General features: G+C 41.5%; 1 protein-coding gene across 1 annotated transcript in view; it reads right to left on the bottom strand.

Annotated features, from left to right (window-relative positions):
- Nucleotides 1-2,321: 2,321 nt before the first annotated feature.
- HAL (histidine ammonia-lyase) overlaps nt 2,322-20,497 on the bottom strand; it is a 99,113-nt gene continuing 80,937 nt past the window's right edge. The window contains exons 15-20 of the mRNA XM_069762025.1: nt 16,420-16,485; nt 16,152-16,317; nt 15,874-16,008; nt 12,381-12,489; nt 12,217-12,286; nt 2,322-2,839 (exon numbers count right to left, since the gene is read on the bottom strand). Of these exons, the coding sequence (XP_069618126.1) occupies nt 2,672-2,839; nt 12,217-12,286; nt 12,381-12,489; nt 15,874-16,008; nt 16,152-16,317; nt 16,420-16,485 (714 nt within the window). The 3' untranslated portion in view covers nt 2,322-2,671. The remainder of the gene's footprint in view (nt 2,840-12,216; nt 12,287-12,380; nt 12,490-15,873; nt 16,009-16,151; nt 16,318-16,419; nt 16,486-20,497) is intronic.

Genomic DNA, 20,497 nt, shown 5'->3' with positions numbered 1-20,497 from the left:
AATCTTCAGCCATAGGGGCGGGGTTTTCGGGTGTTTGATTCACCCTTTCCTTACCCGCCGGCTGCATGCTGGCTGCAATATTGGATTGAAGTTCATTCTCTGTCCTCCGTAGTACACGCCTGCGCAAGGCAATCTTGCCTTGTGCAGGCGTGTACTATGGAGGACAGAGAATGAACTTCAATCCAATATTGCAGCCGGCGGGTAAGGAAAGGGTGAATCAAACACCTGAAAACCCCGCCCCTATGGCTGAAGATTGTTCCCTCTAAATTCAGGTGACAGTCCCTTTAAGTTATTTTGGGAATCTATCGGGCCTAGTAATCAATTGGGAGAAATCCAATATTCTGGCAGTGGATGGTAAGGAAGATGAGCTCCTGCTAACGGGGGAGGGAAGTAGGCTGGCTGTGGTTCGGCAGTTTAAATATTTGGGTGTCACGTCCGCTCTCAAGCTACGTAGATCTGAATTTGATCCCGCTGTTTAGGAATAAAATAGGGGCGTGGGGTAGACTCTCTCAGTGGTGGGAAGAATAAATCTGATCAAGATGATTCTGATGCCCCAATTACTGTATGTGTTGCACAATACCCCTGTATGGTTACCCAAAAGGTGGTTTCGTGCCATCAATTCTATTTTTAGAGACCTTGTTTGGGGGGGAAAAACAGTCAAGGCTTTGACTAGAAATGCTGCAGAGGCATAAGGACTGGGAGGAGACTGGCACTTCCGAACCCTTGGATTTATTATTTAGCTGTGCAGGGTCAAGATATGAGGGGTTGGAGGGAAGTAAACGGTATGGGTTCAACACAAAGGATTCTGGTTCATATTCTGGTCAGGGATCCATTGGTTCAGGGTTTGGAAGCAGATGGTTTTAGGAAGTTTGGGTTGGCTTACCCCACTCTGATAATGATCCATAGGGTGTGGGTGGCAATTAAGAGGACTAGGGGTGTGGAACACTTGACTAATTTCTCCCCGATATGGCAGAATGATAATTTACCGGAGTTTGTTAAAATGGGGGACTTTAAAATTTGGAAGAGATTAGGAATGCATTACATTGGCCAGATACGGGATGGGCAAGGTCTGTTATCCTTTGAGAAATTACAGGAGACCTATGGTTTACTGGAGGTCTGTAGGTTTCAGTATAGACAGTTTCATCATGCTTACATGGCACAGAGTAAAATGGTTGATATGTCGGTCCAGACGGATATCCTTGTGGATTATATATGTGTAAAAGTGGGGACAAGAGGAGTTGTCGAATATTTACAGGGACCTACTGTTTGTAAGAAGGTAAAGTTACCCGATCAAAGCAAAAAAGAAATGGGAAGGATAGAGAAGGATAAATGGGAGGAAATATTAGAATATATATACCACATCTGTCATTAAGCGAGCCAGCCAGACTTTCACAAATATATGTACTCCATAGAGTATATAGGACGCCAGACAGAATGTACAAAGCTGGTCTGAGACAGCCTTCGGAATGTCCTAGGTGTTGGGCTGAGGGGGCTGGGATTCTACATACAGTACAGACCAAAAGTTTGGACACACCTTCTCATTTCAAGATTTTACTGTATTTTCATGACTATGAAAATTGTACATTCACACTGAAGGCATCAAAACTATGAATTAACACATGTTGAATTATATACTTAACAAAAAAGTGTGAAACAACTGAAAATGTCTTATATTCTAGGTTCTTCAAAGTAGCCACCTTTTGATTTGATGACTGCATAGTCATGAAAATACAGAAAAATCTTTAAATGAGAAGGTGTCCAAACTTTTGGTCTGTACTGTATGCTATGGCAATGTCCAAAACTGAATACATTTTGGTTGGAAGTGGGTGCTGCAATTGGAAGGGTATATAACTGTAGAATTGAGAGGGATACTGTGGTGTGTATTTTGGGATACGTGGAGGATATCCGGGTACTTAATTGTCATAAGTTGGCAATAGCCAGGTTATTATATATTGCGAGAAAACTGATCACTAGATATTGGATAAATGAAGAACCACCAACGGTGCAGGAATTTTACAGACAGTCTGACATTATTGTAGGAATAGAAAAAATGTATTTATGCCAAAAGGAAAAAAGGTAATACTTTTGAAATACTGTGGAAACCCTGGGTGGAGAGATGATGAACCCAGAAAGTCTGTTATATTAATGTATATTACTGTTAAAATGCTGTTTGTGTACATTAATAGGGGGGAGGGGTAGTAAGATCTTGTAATATCTGTACTTTTTCACTTTTGACAAATTTGAGTGTCAGATTGTTTTGTATTTTGTTAATTAATAAAAAAATTCTGATTTAAAAAAAAAACAACACAAAACAGACTGATACGGACACTCCGGCTGCGTACCGGAGGATAAAAGTTCTAGATTTATTTTGTTAGTTTGAAAATAAAGACGTTTAAGTTGAGCTTTCTTGGGTCACTGCCTCATTGACGCAAGGACACGAACGCCGCTCCCTTACCGTAGTCATTTACAAGTAGAGTTCCAATGATTATTTAATACCATAATTACAAAGTACATGATTACACCACACAATTACAATATAGTACATGGAGTTAAGATTTTATTAAAACATTTGTAACATATATAAAAGGTTTTAATTACCACCTCAGCTTGGCAGCTGGTGCTTCACTACAAAGCTAGCTGTGGTTTTACTGTTATTCAAAATAAGGCAGCCCTAGGGTTCATTGTGATCATGATCGCAAGGTTGGTCTTGGTGGTCAGTCACTGAAGAGCTGCTGACCGACATTGAATCCACAGAAAAAGCAGTTGGTGAAACTGGTCTGCATTCAGGAATATGTTCCATTCTGTACTTTTCAATGTATGGTACTGCCACAAGCCAAACCTGCAGAAGAAACAAATTTAACAATTTAAGAAAAACCCTTTTTTATTGTAAAAAAGCTGACCTTTTTTTTATTCTGTACACCCAGGCTCAGTTTTCGTGAGAACTGTACATAATAGTAATCTTGAACAAAAAATATATATATACTGTATATTTATGGTACATGATATAAATATTTTTGGAAATGCCAATCTGTCAATCATGTTATCGGTTCTCCAATTTTAGTGCAAGCCGACACATTGTTTTTTTTATTGTTAATGACATTTGTTTTTATCGGTATCTCGGTATATTTCATTTATAGTTAGTCATTAGGAAAATTAAATTAAATTCTATAATTTTACATATCTGGGCATTAAAAATACTAGTCCTTTAAAGGTATAATTGGGTATATATTTCAACATATGACAAATTGCAGTCAATATTTAACAAATATTTATCCATAATGCAGAATCAGTATAAAAAAAATTTAAATACACTGTTACTGCTTTCATGACAATTTCCGACGGTCAGTAAACACTGCGGGTTGGACGCTGCATAGATGCGCAGCATCCAAATGTTACAGTATAGTGGGTGGGATTTCAAGAAATCCTATGCCCACAATGCATGCACAGACTCTTCCAGCTTCCCTGCGGAGACGGACATGCGGCACGTCTTTCCAGACCGCAGCATGTCAATTTATGTAGCGGAGACGCTCAGTCTCCGCTGCGTAAATTACCCATACACTTTCATTAGATGCGGTAAAACTGCATCCTCTTCCTAGTCACATACGTATAAAGTGCGGTAATGCATGTGTACTAATTTAAATAATGGTGTACCTTGTTTAGCCAGAAGTACACGTGCATTGCAGTTCTCGTGATCAACTGATAGCAAGAACTGCAGTGCACGTGACCACCGAGGACAGAGTTATCTCCGGTGATCATCTTCAAGTTCAGCTGTGTTCTGGATGTCAAACTGGATAGTGGCATAATACCTCTGTTCAGCCAAAAGCATCCAGATGTAGTAGAGCTGGACTCGTCGTGGGACAGTATGATATATCTTCTTGGTCAGACCTGGGCAAGATGCGGCCCGCGGGCCGCATCCGGCCCACCTGACGTTTTTAAATGGCCCGCGACACTGGCACTGCTTGGCCAGCCGCCAGAGACAGTGAGGCTGCTGCGCGTTGCTACGCCAGGTTCCCCTTCCCTTCAGGCACTCCAGCGCCTGCGCGCCCTGCATTGAAACAGTGAGAGGCGCTGACCGCCGCTGGCACTTCCGCATCAGGGAAGCGCCAGCAGCGGGTGACGTCACTGAGCGTGACACAGGCTGCTGCACCGGACGCTGGTGTTTTGTGCGGCTGTGTACTGCAACTTATGGGGTCGGTCGGTGCCGGTGCTCCATACCGCGGCCGCGGGGACCAGGTAATGCAGCTGCCTGCCTGCCTGTATGCATGATAGGGGGAGGGAGCAGCAGCCATCCCTGGGGGGGGGGATACGGATGAAGGCAGCACAAACCGGACCATGGGCTGTGTGGGGCACAATTATCAGGAGTCAGGACAGTATGATGGGGGCATAAGTGACAAATCAGGACAGTATGGGCCCCATACTGTCCTTATTTGTCACTTGTGCCCCATAGTGACAAATCAGGACAATATGGGGGCACAAGTGACAAATCAGGACAGTATGGGGCCCATACTGTCCTGATTTGTCACTTGTGCCCCCATCCATACTGTCCTGATTTGTCACTATGGGGGCACAAGTAACAAATAAGGACAGAATGGGGGCACAAGTGACAAATTGGGACAGTATGGGCCCCATACTGTCCTGATTTGTCACTTGTGCCCCCATACTGTCCTGATTTGTCACTATGGGGGCACAAGTGACAAATAAGGACAGTATGGGGGCACAAATGAAATCTGGACATTATGGGGGCACAAATGAAATTTGGACATTATGGGGGCAGAAATGAAATGTAAATGTCTGCATTGTTTAACATACTGTTTGTTTATGAAAAGATAGCATATGTATACTACAGTATTGGTAAAAATGAGTTAATTATATTAGTCCGGCCCTCTGAAACCATCCAAATTTCTCATGCGGCCCCATGGCAAAATTAAGTGCTCACCCCTGTTCTTGGTGGACAGGTAAGGATATTGTTGCTTTTTTATTTTAATTCTCTTCCAGGAGATGAGGGCGTCGGTGGAATAGTATGGTTTAAGATTAGTGATGAGCGAATATACTCGTTACTCGAGATTTCTCAAGCATGCTCGGGGGTCCTTCGAGTATTTTTTAGTGCTCGGAGTTTGTTTTTCTTGCCGCAGCTGAATGATTTACATCTGCTAGCCAGCATAAGTACATGTGGGGATTCCCTAGCAACCAGGCAACCCCCACATGTACTTATGCTGGCTAACAGATGTAAATCATTCAGCTGTGGCAAGAAAAACTAAACTCCAAGCGCTAAAAAATACTCGGAGGACCCCCGAGCATGCTCGAGAAATCTCAAGTAACGAGTATATTCGCTCATCACTAATTAAGATCTATTAAAGGAGTCTGTGTCATTCTTTCAATTAAAAGACTTTATTCTGGCTGTATCTTTATTTACCATTTAACTGTAGGATTAGCAATGAATAGGTGTCTAATAGACACCTCTCCATTACTAATCTGTGGTCTTAATGTCACCTGAAAATACAAAGGTGACATGAACCCCACTTGCCACTGCTACAGGGCAAGTGGGAAGAACCAGGTAAAGTGCCACACTTGGCACATCTTTGGATGTGCCAATTGTGGGATGTCTGCATGCTGTTATTTTTAGGCTGGTGAGGGTTAAAATCCTTGGGCCTCGCCAGCCTGAGCATACCAGGCTGCATTTGTCTGCTTTTTTCCTTGGCTGGTTAACAAAAAATAGGGGGACCACACGCTATTTTTTTTTGGAGGGGATCCCAATATTTTTGCTAACCAAGGTAAGCAGACTGCTGCAGCCTGTTATTATCAGGTTGGTAAAGTTCATGGATATTGGATCCTTACCAGCCTGAAATACCAGTCGTCTGCTTTACTCTGGCTGGCTAACAAATATAGGGGGACCCGATGCTAATTTTTTAGAATTATTATTCATTAAAAAAGGAGTGGAACTCTCTCTGTGCTTTCCTCCACTACCTGTGCCATGTACATCCGGCTGTGTCACAAGATTCACCATTATTTAAATTGGTACCCATGCGCAGTAAGCTGCGTTCCTGAGCGTCTCCGCAAGATAAATAAACATGCTGCAGTCTGGAAAGACGCGCCGCATATCCATCTCCGCAGGGAAGCAGGATTATTCAAATCCCATCCACTATGCTGTAACATCTGGCTGTTGCAGTTTGGACGCTGCAGAGGTATGCAGTGTCCAATCCACAGCGTTTACTGACCGTGGGAACATACCCTAACAGGCTAAGTAACAACCTGGTGCTGCTATTCAAATGGCCTTGATTAATTGTACATCAGCAAGTGTGACCATTTCGATAAAAGATGAATTTACTAAGCACTCCCCTATGGCATCCATCTTATTTAATCCCACATTACCTGATTGTTTGAAAAAATAGCCTGACTAGACCATGGTTCAACAAACAACCCTTTGCTTTGAAATAAATATTTGATACACTGATGATTTTGCAAATTTTCCCACCTACAAAGAATTTTTATTGTAGGTACACTTCAACTATGAGACACAGAATCTAAAAATAAAATACAGAAAATCACAGTGTATGATTTTTAAATAATTAAATTGTATTTTATTTAATGAAATAAGTTTTTGATCACCTACCAACCAGCAAGAATTCTGATTCTCAAAGACCTCATACTCTACACTCATTACCTGTATTAATTACACCTGTTTGAACTCGTTACCTGTATAAAATATACCTGTCCACGCAATCAATCACACTCCAACCTCTCCACCATGGCCAACATCAAAGAGCTGTCTAAGGACACCAGGGACAAAATTGTAGACCTGCAAAAGGCTGGGATGAGCTACAGGACAATAGTCAAGCAGCTTGGTAAGAAGGCAACAACTGATGGCCAATTATTACAAAATGGAAGAAACAAGATGACTGTCAATTTGGGGATCCAAGCAAGATCTGGTCTCGTGGGGTAAGGATGATTCTGAGAAAGGTCAGCACCTCACATCCTGGAGCTTGGAAAATTCTCCACATCTAGACTGTAACTATGATACATACAAGTAAGACTACATTAACATTTCTATTACCTGTATGTCCAAAGTAAAAGCTGAAAGGTGTACCACGGAGTGACAAATTCCCTTTAATGTCCTGTCCTGTCATTGCTATTGTCTAAATATAATTATAAGATGTGCACTCTTCAGTGTGGAGTCCATGCATTGCTGATGGTAGATTACTAAATTAACTGATATGAACTGAATGCTACTACCTTGAATTTTCTGTTTTTTTTATTCAGTAATTTTATTTTGAAAATTGAATAAAAATTAATTATGAAAAAAGGTGACTTTTTGGCAGTTTGTTGATCTGGAACATTCAGGTGTCTGAATGCACTATTTCCAAGTAGGAAATATATGAACCTTAGAGAAACAATTGTTGCTGCCCATTAATATGGGAAGGTTTGCACGGTAATTTCCAAACAATTTGAAGTTCATCATTCCACAGTTAGAGAGATTAAGCGAAAAACATTCAAGACAGTTCCAATCTTCCCAGGAGTGGATATCCCAGCAAATTCACCTCCTTGCAATGCTAAGAGAAATTGCTAAAAAATATAAATAATAATTCTAAAGGCCTTAGTTTGCTAAATGTTCAAGTGTATCAGAATTAGAAAAAGACTGAACAAGTAAAGTTTGGTTGGAAGGATTGCCAGGGTAAAAACTGTTTCTAAAAAGAACATGACTTAAGCACGACATAAGTTTGCAATCTTGTGCCAAAAGTGTTATGGTTTGCTCAGATGCAATTTCGTTGGACAGACAAGACCAAAGTGGACATGTTTAGCCATACTGCCCTGTGATTTTGATTATTATCAAAAAAAAATATAGCATATAAGCACAAACACCTCATTCCAACTGTCAAGCACGGTGGTAGAAGGGTCAGGATTTGGGCTTGTTTTGCAGCCACAGGACTTTGATACCTTGTAGTCATTGAGTTGATAATGAACTCCTCTGTATACAACAAAGTATTTTAGAGTCAAATGGAGGCCATCTGTGCAAAAGTTAAAGCTTGGCCAAAACTGGGTCATGCAGTAGGACAATGACCCCAAACACAACTACATCAGAATGAATGGCAAATAAAAGAATCAAGCTGTTGCTGTGACACTAGTCACTTCTCACTGCAAAGCCGTGAGTGAGAATGGTCAAGGAGTCCAAGGTCAGAAGCCCGGATCAGAGCTGAAGGGGTTAAACAGGCGTATGGTCAGAATGAAGTCCAAGGACAGGCAACAGATCAAGCAAACAGAACTCAAGGCACAGGAGAGCACAGCACAATCCTCACAAGCTGAATGTACGTCTGGCAGAATTCTGGGAGATCCAGCTCAGTTAAGAAGCATGGCAATTAACTGGAATAATGAACACATGGAGACAGCCGATGCCTCCCAGTCGCAGATTGGATAGTTGAGCTGTCAATCAACACACTGACAGCTCAGCACGCCCCTAAACCAGATTGGATGGCCAAACTGTCAGTAACTGCATCCCAGACACACTGAGGGGTGGAGCAATGACAGTTGCATTGGCCCAGTCAAAGTCTAGACCTCAATGCAATAGAAATGTGGTGACAGGACCTTAAGAGAGCTGGGCATAAACAAATGCCAACAAACCTCAATGAACATAAGCAATGCTGCAAAGAAGCCAAAATTACTCCAGAACAATATAAGAGAGTGATGAATAAATACAGAAAATTATTATTTCAAGTTATTGCTTCTGAGGGTGCTTCTACTTCTACCAGCTAGAGATTCTTAGGGGTGTATATTTTTCACATACTGCTTCAGAAATTTAACCTAGTTTTTGTTGAATAATTTATACTATAAGTAATCTGTTGTTCATCAGAGGTTGTAATTTTAAGACCTACTAAGGACCAGATTTTTTAAAAATATTCCAATATAAAAAAAAGCTGAATTCAAACAGGGTATACTTAGTTTTTTATGACTGTATATTATTATTATTATTTATTTATATAGCACCATTAATTCCATGATGCTGTACATGAGAAGGGGTTACATACAAAGTTATAGATATCGTTTATAGTAAACAAATTTACGATGACAGACTGGTACAGAGGGGAGAGGATATGTAGATCACACTCACATACTACACAAGTATTTTATGTGAGTAGTATTAGGTGTTCTCCCTGAAACCATATGATGTTTTCCCAGCCTTTAATTTTAGCATAGGTCAATAAGGAAAGATAAGCAAATGCTGAGACTGGTGTGTGGCCCCAACACCTCTTGGCTAAATAAATATGTACTTATCTAGTTTGAGAACCTTTGACCACATTTTACATGCAAAATTTGATTCCATCTAAAGTGTGTTGTCCACATTAATCATTGACTCAGCTTCACAAAACAGTTTTTGCCTTAATGTGCCAAATATGTTCCACTTGGAAGGACAGGAGAATGTTTACAATAAAAATTAAAGGAAAAACACTGTAAAACTAAGTCATGTAGACATAATTACCAATACCTTATTTGATAATATCAATTACTATTCTTGTCAAAGATGGAAGTTTTTTTGGGAGCAATTTCTCCAGGGTCTTCACAAGTTAAAGGGAATCTGAAGGATCAACCTGCCTAAACCGTCTATATGGGCATGCAGGTCATCCAATCTGATGTCCAGAGAAATCCACATTTTTCTTAATATATAAGTGAGATGTTAAGATCTACAGGCCGGACACAGATCTGAATGAGAATTGGCCTCCAGAGCATATTTCAAATGAAAGGTGGGAGATTCCAGTGCGTAATGGCTGCTCTCTGCTCTCCTCATCTCATTGCAGAGCTGTGTGTGATAATAACCAACACAGTACAGGAGAGCTAAATGTTGCCTCTTTACAATCACGTTTGTGGACTTGTATTTTTCACTGACACCATTTTGGGGGTACATACAGTATAACTTCCTAATTAACAAGTCAGCAATTGTTTTCATTAAAAAAAATTTGCATTGTTCACTGTGTGGCATAAATTATGTGTTACATTTTTTTCAATTGGTCAATACAATTATGGCAATATTAAATATATTTTGCTACTTTTGCACAAGTGTTTTTTTATGGCTGCATTTTAAAAGCCATATCTTTTTTTAATATTATGTATTGCTTGCAGCATAAGCCATTTTTAAAATAAAGAGGAAACATATCTACCGCAAAATAATTTTTTGCCTTTACAATATAAAAATGTTTTATGGGAAAAAAAATATTTTTTGGGTGTTTTTTTTTTCCTGTGTAAACATTTTTTTTCTACATTTTATTATTTTTAAGTTCTAATGAAGCGGCATTTATATATATGTATGTCATGGTTTGAGCACAGACCATGATGCATGGAATGTCCACAGGTCTCCTTAATCCAAACAGCTAGAACCAATGTATATTTGGGATGGTTGGGACCTATGGATTTATTTTTTGTTCTTTAATTCAGAGTTGTAACAGCCATAACTTTTTCATTTTTAAGTAAACTTCACTATGTGAGGTTATTTTTCCTGTGAGAGGAGTTGTAGTTTCTTTTAAGTACCAATTTGCCAAACATGTCCAAAAGGTTTAGTTCACACTTAGCATAAATTTGTTTTTTTTCTGCTGCTTTTTTTGGGGGGCTGAAAATTTTCTGTGTTTAACGTTCTGAGGAAAATGGATGTGATTGCATGAAAACTCCTGCCCACTGTGCATCTAAAGATGTTTTTGAACTGTGAGTTTAGTGATGCGTTTTTTCTCTAGAAGCTTCTATGGTGAATCTGGAAAAAACACATCTTAAAAACACATGTAAAATACCATAAAAACACATTAAAAATACTGCTTTAAACGCTGCACCAAAAATGCATCCAATAAGGAGGAAAAAGAATTAAAAACCTAGAACAAAAACACAATTATCCGATAAGATTGTTATTGCATAGTGAGATGCGGACACCAGCAGAAAACGTGCAGATATAATGCAGCAGAAATAATACATAGCCTTTACACTACATGTGAACAAGGCCTGTGTTACATTTTTTACGGGTATAATGGGAAAAAAATAAATATCACGGTAAATATTCTGTTCACTGTATTGTGTGGGTTTTGACAATTAAAGGGATACTAAATATGTCTGTGTTGCTGATTTGTGAAACTATTTTTAAAGACAAGTAGTAAAATTGTCATTATTGTAATTTTTTTTAGTATTTTTCAGTATTTTCATAGATTGTTACTAGTATAAAGAGATGTAACTATGTAGCTACATTCAAGTAAAGAAAATACTCATATACTTGATATTGTAGTAGGACATATCATTGGTGCAACCTGCACAGGAGCCCAATGGGGAAGGGAGCTGTCATGCACAGTGCAGAAAAGTCTAAGTGAAACACGAAGGGATGAGGTAAAGAGAGCCCAACACTGGAAAGGGGGGAGTGGGGGCCCCTAGGCAGATCAAAAATCACCCTGTCTGTCCTAATCATCCCTATATAGGTTCTACACCTATCGCCAAGCGGGAACCTAGTCCCTGCCTGACCCTGGCAATAAGCCCTGCTAGGGAAGGAGGATGGGGTAAGCACTAGTCAATTCCCACTACAACTAAAGACAGCTGGGATTGACAAACAAGGAGAACACTTATCTTTAGTAGGCACAGATAGGTAACACATGTCCTCTCGCAGCCCCAAAGAGGAAAATAGCTGACTGCTATAGCTCCAAGCCTCAACAGGGGAAAATGGATATATCATTGGCAATTCCCAGAGGCAGACAGGAAGATTGTAAACACCCAATCCAGGTGAGTCAATTCGAACCGTCGGGAGGTTGCCACTGGGTCCAAGAGTCAGAAGGAATAGGAAGGCATCTGCAAAGCCAACCACAGAGACCTTCTGCAGCCAGATGCTGTGCGACTGTCTGCAACCGCTGACACGCACGTGACAGGAGCCCACTACCACCTCCAAAGCAAGTGGAATTGTACATTATGATGAGCTATTGGATTGCAAAGGGCCCATATACTGTTCTTGCACAGTAACCCTTGTCTGTCTGTGTCTGCCAGTGTATTGCAGCCTGTGAGTCACTGCTAGAGCTGCTAGCTACCATCCAAGAGATGAGGCCCTGGCCTCCCGGGACAGTGAGACATCTCAATCAAAAGAGATGGGCTGTTTGGGAGCTATGGTAGAGAGAGTAAGAAAAGTATCCCCATAAACAATTTCTCTTTTCCATAAGCAATCATTATAACGCACAAAATAAACATTTAAAAAATATTAAAGAAATGTCTTGCCTTTTGGTCAACGAGTAATCTGTGAACTGCCTCAATGTCTGGGGCCATGAAACGATCCTTAATCCATGGCCTACAAGATGACAGTTAGGGACAATTATTGATCATTAACCACTACAACATGCAGGCCTTCAAAATATAGATTGTGAGATACTGTTTGTTTTTACCTGACAACAGAGCGAACAAGGTCATACACTTTCTCCAATGGAGTTGTGGTTTTAAGAGGGCGTAGAAATTCAATCCCCTGGCAGGCTGCAAGAAGCTCAATAGCCAGAACTGAAAGAAAACAAATATTATTCACAGTTTACACAAAAAAATAAAATAATTAATATACATTTCTTTAAAAAAAAAAAATCTGGTTTTGCACAAGATATCATCCAATATTTTACAAATAATAGAATATTAATGCACTTTAATTTCTTTTAAAATATATTGTCTTCACATTTTTTATGAACATGGAATAGATAATATCAGAGACAGACGAATTTCTAGTGTATAAAACTGCTGATTACATTGAATTTATATAAGTATATATTAGGTAGATAGCAGAAAGGACATGATCCCAATAAACAAATATATTTTAAAATTCCTAAACTATGACACAAAAATGTATCTTTTAAAATTATAATATAAGAAAAATTAATAAACAAGAATGTTTTAAGTTCATAAGTACATCAAGTATGACATTGTTTATAATATTGATTAGTCCTGCAATGTTACTAGATCATACAGTGCTGAAAAAAATAAAGGGAATACTAAAATCCCTCATCCTAGATATCACTGAATGAAATATTCCAGTTGTAAATCTGTATTCATTACAGTGTGGAATGTGTGAACAATAAAACCTAAAAATGATCAATGTAAATCCCAACTAATATCCCACGGAGGTCTGGAGTTGGAATGATGCTCAAAATCAAAGTGGAAGATGAAGATACAGGCTGATCCAACTTCAGTGGAAATGCCTCAAGACAAGGAAATGATGCTGAGTAGTGTGTGTGGCCTCCACGTGCCTGTATGACCGCCCTACAATGCCTGGGCATGCTCCTCATGGGGCGGTGGATGGTCTCCTGAGTGATCTCCTCCCAGACCTGGACTAAAGCATCCGCCAACTCCTGGACAGTCTGTGGTGCAACGTGATATTGGTGGATGGTGCAAGACATGATGTCCCAGATGTGTACAATCGGATTCAGGTCTGGGGAATGGGCGGGCCAGTCCATAGCTTCATTGCCTTCATCTTGCAGGAACTGCTGACACACTCCAGCCACATGAGGTCTGGCATTGTCCTGCATTAGGAGGAACCCAGGGCCAACCGCACCAGCATATGGTCTCACAAGGGATCTCAGGAACTCATCTCGGTACCTAATGGCAGTCAGGCTACCTCTGGCGAGCACATGGAGGGCTGTGCGGCCCTCCAAAGAAATGCCACCCCACACCATTACTGACACACAGCCAAAGCGGTCATGCTGAAGGATGTTGCAGGCAGATCACTCTCCACAGTATCTCCAGACTCTGTCACGTCTGTTGCATGTGCTCAGAGTGAACCTGCTTTCATCTGTAAAGAGCACAGAGCGCCAGTGGCGAATTTGCCAATCCTGGTGTTCTGTGGCAAATGCCAAGCGACCTGCATGATGTTGGGTTGTAAGCACAACCCCCATCTGTGGACATCAGACACTCAGACCATCTTCATGGAGTCGGTTTCTAGCCGTTTGTGCGGACACATGCACATTTGGGGCCTGCTGGAAGTCATTTTGCAGGCCTCTGTCAGTGCTCCTCATGTTCCTCCTTCCACAAAGGCTGAGGTAGCGGTCCTACTGCTGGGTTGTTGCCCTCCTACGGCCCCCTCCACATCTCCTGGTGTACTGGCCTGTCTCCCGGTAGCGCCTCCAGCCTCTGGACACTACGCTGACAGACACAGCAAACCTTCTTGCCACAGCTCGCATTGATGTGCCATCCTGGATGAGCTGCACTACCTGAGCCACTTGTGTGGGTTGTAGAGACCGTCTCATGCTACCATGAGTGTGAAAGCACAAACAACATTCAAAAGTGACCAAAACATCAGCCAGAAAGCATTGGTACTGAGATGTGGTCTGTGGTCCCCACCTGCAGAACCACTCCTTTATTGAGTGTGTCTTGATAATTGGCAATAATTTCCATCTGTTGTCTATTCCATTTGCACAACAGCATCTGAAATTGATTGTCAAACTGTGTTGCCTCCTAAGTGGACAGTTTGATTTCACAGAAGTTTGATTTACTTGGAGTAATATTCTGTTTAAATGTTCTCTTAATTTTTAAGAGCAGTGTACAGTATATACAGTTGTGCTCAAAAGTTTACACACTCCAACATAATTTTTGCTTTCTTGGCCTTTTCTCAGAGAATATGAATGATAACACCAAAACTTTTTCTTCCCTCAGTCAAACTTTTTAGGTGTCACAGCCACAGCTGTCTTAGGTCAAATGCCTCCACAATATAGAATGGAACCCTTCTCGTTTACCCAGCAATTGAGAGTGCCAAAAAGTCATTACTTGACTTGCTGTCAAATACCAGCCGCTGCAAAGGGAGCCTGGCAGTCACACACCACTGAGCTCCTCTGCTGCATGCTGTAAATATATGACATTATGATTGTGCAGTGTAAATTGTTTCCATGATGCAAAATTAAGTCATGGTGGATTAAATGGGTTGAATTTTTTTTATAATACCTTTGTTTAGAAGGTACCGTACTCTGATAAAATATGGATAACACTGTGTCTCACTGAAATCAGTTGTAATTCATGTAGGAATCCAGCAGTGAGTACAGTTAGCCATTTACTATCAGGACCCTGTCAGCACCGGCGCACTGCCACGGCTGAGCAGGGTGACTCACCCACACTGTGGGAGAGCCCGGGGTCAGATGGCACAGGGAAAGCTCAGGCAGTCGGGACCTGCGCAGCGTGCTGAAGGTAGCAGAAAACAGAAGGACCTACGATCATGTGACCACAGGGGGAGGGGCTTAGCGTCCTGCTACTGGAGATAAGTGCAGGATTCTACATCACCCTGAAATAAAGGAAAGGAAAACTCAAGTTGTACAAACGGGGGTCAGACACGGAGAGGGCGGCGCGGTACAGAAGGGACGAGCAGAGAATAGTCAGAACGTAAGCAAGTAGTCATACACAGAGATAGCAGCGCAGTACAAAAGGGACAGACAGAACTCTAAATGGGTCAGAACCAGATTAGAACCAGCCAAGCATAAATTAGCACAGGCACAAAGCACAGGCACAAAACACAGGTACAATAGGGTCACACACACCCGGCCAAGAGTCAGAGTATAAGCACAGAAGATGGCTCCACAATGAGGCTATAAAAAGCCTCCCAGAATCCCAGAGAGAGGTCATCCAAGTCAACCTTAAAACCACCTAATCCCAGAAACTCAGCAGACCATGACATTTACCTACAGTAACACCATAGAGGAAATTAAGCACTACAGAGATCAAATTGGAAAAAAAATAGGTTGTCCATGTAGTTTGAATCCATGTTTGGTCCTCCAGAGCTAAAGACTTTTTGGGCCACCCTAGACTAGATGTTGAAAAACAGAAGTTAAATTCTCAACTTTTAGTAATATGAAATGTTATTGTGTAATGAAGATAATTTGGAGAATATATTAAATAGCCAAGTTTAGTTCTTACCATGTTCCACATTTTCAATTACTCTTAGAGCTTTTCTAGCTGCCCAGCCTCCCATAGATACATGGTCTTCAGTGGCAGCACTTGTGGAGAGTGAATCCACTGAGGATGGGTGGCACAAAGCTTTATTTTCAGAAACTGGAGGACAAATTGAGAATAAAAAAAAATACATTAAACATTAAATTCATTAAAGCAAAAACAGCTCAAAAAGTTATTCAAGATGGATCTTTAAAAGCTTTAACAATGATCACATACAGGTTAGGAATTTATCAACCTCTTACCAAGGGCAGCAGCTGTACAATGGGCGATCATAAAGCCGGAGTTCAACCCCCCCTCAGTAACTAAAAATGCTGGTAGTTCACTTAGGGAGGGATTACAGAGTCTTTCTATCCTTCTCTCACTAATTGATGCAAGTTCATGGACCCCAATAGCAAGATAATCCAGGGCCTGCAAATGACAGTAAATTCTTGAGCTGACAAACTCTTTGAGGTGAAAAACATGTCAAAATATTACAATAAAAATAATCTGAAAAAAAAATTAAAATAGTACCTTTGCAGGATATTCACCATGAAAGTTTCCACCTGAAATGGTTTCACCTCTTTCTGCAAAAACCATCTTAAAAGAGTAGTTAAGGTCTCTTTTCACAAAAACCTAAAATCCTAAAATGTTTAAGCTGCAGCTATAAATTAAATAGGTTATCTCCATATGGACAACCCATTCCACATGTTGAATATGTGCATGATAGCTGGCAATCTATTGATTGAGACCCCCACTGTGCAAGAGTTGTGCCTGTCACCACTCCATCAGGTGAGTGTAACCAGCCCTTACCTACTGTCCCTCCATAGGATATCACCAGATTGTGCACTCTGTTGCCCACATCTAGATGTATTCAAACTGGGCTTTATAGACACACATAATGAAGGTATAGAAGTCCTTTCTCAGGTCTCCGCCTGCCATGGAGACCATTGCGGCAGCAAAAGGGAGCCAATGGACACCCAAATCAGTGCACTATCAGGATTGCACTATTTAATTGTCAATGTCAAATATTGAGAGCAGTATTTAAGTGGTTAAATGACATTCAGGGCCGGTGTTTGGCACAGGCAGACGCCTGGGGCCCCCACCTAGAAAGGCAGCCCCTGTATGAAGTGCCCAGAGGGTGTACAGCAGCGAATAATGCTGTGCATTGCTCTGTTGTTCTGGAATGTCTCTCCCAAACCCCCCTTGAGACCCCCTCAGTGCTGTGATTTACTCATGTGGTCCAGAGCTCTGTGCTGTTTGCTGTAGGATCAGGTTTCACAGTCACATACAGCATAGGCTCTGACCACAGTCACTAAATCACTGCTTGTAATCTGACAGGGCGACCTGCTGTCACTACTGTCTGGATGACACAAGAAAGGAATATTGTCTGCTGAATCAGGGTATTTATTATATAGAAATAAATGAATTCCCACGTGAAACAATAAGGGTAAACTATACACATATAGTACAGGTGTGCATAGGAATCAGCGCTTTTGGTGCATTTTTTTTTGCAGCCAAAGCCTGCTCTCTTGGCAGTAAAAACAATGCTTTCAAAACACCCATTTTTTTAGGGTATGTGCAGAGGATCCGGAAATGGCAGCCCTTTGGATGCAGCGGACATATGCTGCGTCCAAAGTGCTGCCATCTTTTGAACACAGGTGATTCCGCGTGTGTTCATTGCTCTGTGCAGAATCCCTGCGTCCTATACATTGCAGGGGTGAGATTTCTCTTGCGGAGACTCGCGTCTGCACCATATAAATTGACATGCTGCAGCCTGGACAGACGCGCCCCATGTCCGTCTCTGCGGGTGAGGTGCAGGTGACAGTGCACGCATAGTAGAGATGGAATTTCTTGAAATCCCATTCACTATACTGTAACATCTGACCGCTGCGGGTTGGAAGCTGTACAAGTACACAGCAGCCGACCCGCAGTGTTTTCTGATTGTGGGCACACACCCTTAGGCCGGCGTCACACTCAGCTTATAAAAATACGGTCCGTAATTTACGGCCGTAATACGCAGAAAAGTCCCCAAAATAGTGGTAGTGGTCTGTATCTCCTCCATAGGCAGGGTGTGTCAGCGTATTTTGCGCATGGCATCCTCCGTATGTAATCCGTATGGCATCCGTACTGCGAGATTTTCTCGCAGGCTTGCAAAACCGACATACAGACATACAATGGATCCATGTTGTCAAAAAATCATAACAACATATATACTGTCTCTCTCTCTCTCTATATATATATATATATATGTCAGTAGACACATATATGTATATATATTAATGTTAATTAATGTTAGTAGTGTGTATGTGCAAAATTTGGGCGCTCTAGCTATTAAAATAAAGGGTTAAATGGCGGAGAAAATTGCGCGGGAGCCCACGCCAATTTTTTCCACCATTTAACCCTTTAATTTAATAGCTAGAGCGCCCAAATTTTGCACATACACACTACTAACATTAGTAGTGTGTAATATGCAAAAAAATGGGGATATGAGATGCTTTACTGTTTGTAAACCATGTCTCATATCATGTCGGGTTTGGGAAGGAGATAGCAAAAGCCGGTAATTGAATTACTGGCTTTTAAGCTATCTAGCGCTGTATGAAATATTAATATGTATACATATATGTGTCTCACTGACATATATATATATATACCTATTCTATGTGTCCACATTTATTCTACCTATTCTAATGTAAGCTGTCAGTGTGATTTTACTGTACACCGCACTGAATTGCCGGCTTTTCTCTCTAACACCGCTGCGTATTTCTCGCAGGTCACACTGCTGGTCCGTGTGTGATCCGTATTTTTCTGGCCCCCATAGACTTTCATTGGCAGATTTTTTGCGCAATATGGTAACCAACGCAGCATGCTGCAATTTTCTACGGCCATAGAAGACCGTATAATACGGATCAGTAAAATACGGCTGATAGGAGCTGGGGCATAGAGAAGCATTGTACCGTACGCAATCCGTATTTTCAGCACCTCTCTTACGTCCGTAAAACACGGTAGTGTGACGCCGGCCTTAGAGCTTTTGCTGTTTGTTTTTTACAGTATGCATTTTGTCTACAGTACATGTTTAATAAAGTTAGTGTTATGCACAAAAAACGCAGCGAAAAACAACGTTGCAATATTTTTTAAAACCATTTCATTGCTTTCTATGGGTGAAAAAAATTGCTGAAAGAAGTGACATGCTGAAGATTTAAAAAACGCTGCAGTTGTGAAATTCAGTCAGGGGAAAATAAAAGGGTGTGCAGGAGATTTCTGAAAATCTCGGTTTTTGCTTGTGCTGTAAAATGCTGTAAACTTCTTATTTGCAGAAGAAAGAGCTGCAAAAATTCTGCATATGAACATGGCGAAAAGCTGCTTTTCAAAGTGCCAGCAAAACATATGAGATTTCCGAAATTTCCTGCAGGCGCTTTGTTTTTACTGACTGGATTTCAGAACTGTAGCGCTTTTTAAATCTGTAGCGTGTCACTTCTTTCAGTGTGTTTTCACCCGTAGAAATCAATGAAAGAAAAAAAAAGCTGCAGATATTGCAACTGCATTTTTCACTGAAATTTTTTTGGCAAATTAAACTATTAGGTCAGTATTTGTAATGCAGAAACAGCAGTGGAACGATGAGGCTATGTGCACACGTTGCGGAATCTGCTGCGGATTTTTCCATGCAGATTCCTAAAAATCTGCAGGTAAAACTCCCTGCGTTTTACCTGCAGATTTACCGCGGATTTATCGTGGAATTACTGCGGTTTTTGTGCGGTTTTCAACCGCATTTTTACCCCTGTGGATTCTTATTATGGAGCAGGTATAAAACGCTGCGGAATCCGCACAAAGAATTGACATGCTGCAGAAAATACACTGCAGTGTTTCCGCGCGGTATTTTCCGCAGCATGTGTACTGCAGATTTTGTTTTCCATACGTTTACATGGTGCTGTACAACACTTGGAAAACTGCTGCAGATCCACAGCAAAATCCGCAATGTGTTCACATAGCCTGAGAAACACGTCACTACTTCTGTATTTCTCACCCTCCTGGTTTTGGCTTACATATGCTGATTTGAAATACTGACCAAATACTCAACGTGTGAGCGTGGCCTTAAACATACTGTAGACCAGGGCCGTATTTGCCACTAGGCACTTGAGGGCACGTGCCTAGGGCGGCGGGATGCGGGGGGGCGCCCTTGAGCTAGGTTTTTTCCTTTTTTTTTTTTTTTTTATTTTATAAAACTCCGGGGTCAAGTTTCCGCCCCCCCTCCTCCCTCCCCCCTTCCCGCCCCCCCCCCTCCTCCCTCCTTCCCGCCCCCTTCCCTCCCTCCCTGAAGACGTAATACTCACCTTCCTCCAGCGGTGGCTGCAACTGCGTCTCAGCGCCGTCCTGTCTTCAGCGGTCACATGGTACCGATCATTAAGGGTGATGAATATGCGCATATTCATCACCCTTAATTAGCGCTACCATGTGACCGCTGAAGACAGGAAGGAAGACGCTGAGATGCCAGGAAGTTCTGTGCTGCGCGCCGGTGAGAGGTAAGTATGACAGGGAAAAAAGTGGGGTGCCGTGCACACAGGGGAGGAGGATGGGGAGCCATGCATACAGGGGAGAAGGATGGGGAGCCGTG

This window comes from Ranitomeya imitator, chromosome 4, assembly GCF_032444005.1.
Source record: "Ranitomeya imitator isolate aRanImi1 chromosome 4, aRanImi1.pri, whole genome shotgun sequence".
Taxonomy (NCBI): domain Eukaryota; kingdom Metazoa; phylum Chordata; class Amphibia; order Anura; family Dendrobatidae; genus Ranitomeya; species Ranitomeya imitator.
The sequence above is the reverse complement of the archived record's forward strand: the minus strand, read 5'-3'. Positions and strand labels throughout refer to the sequence as shown.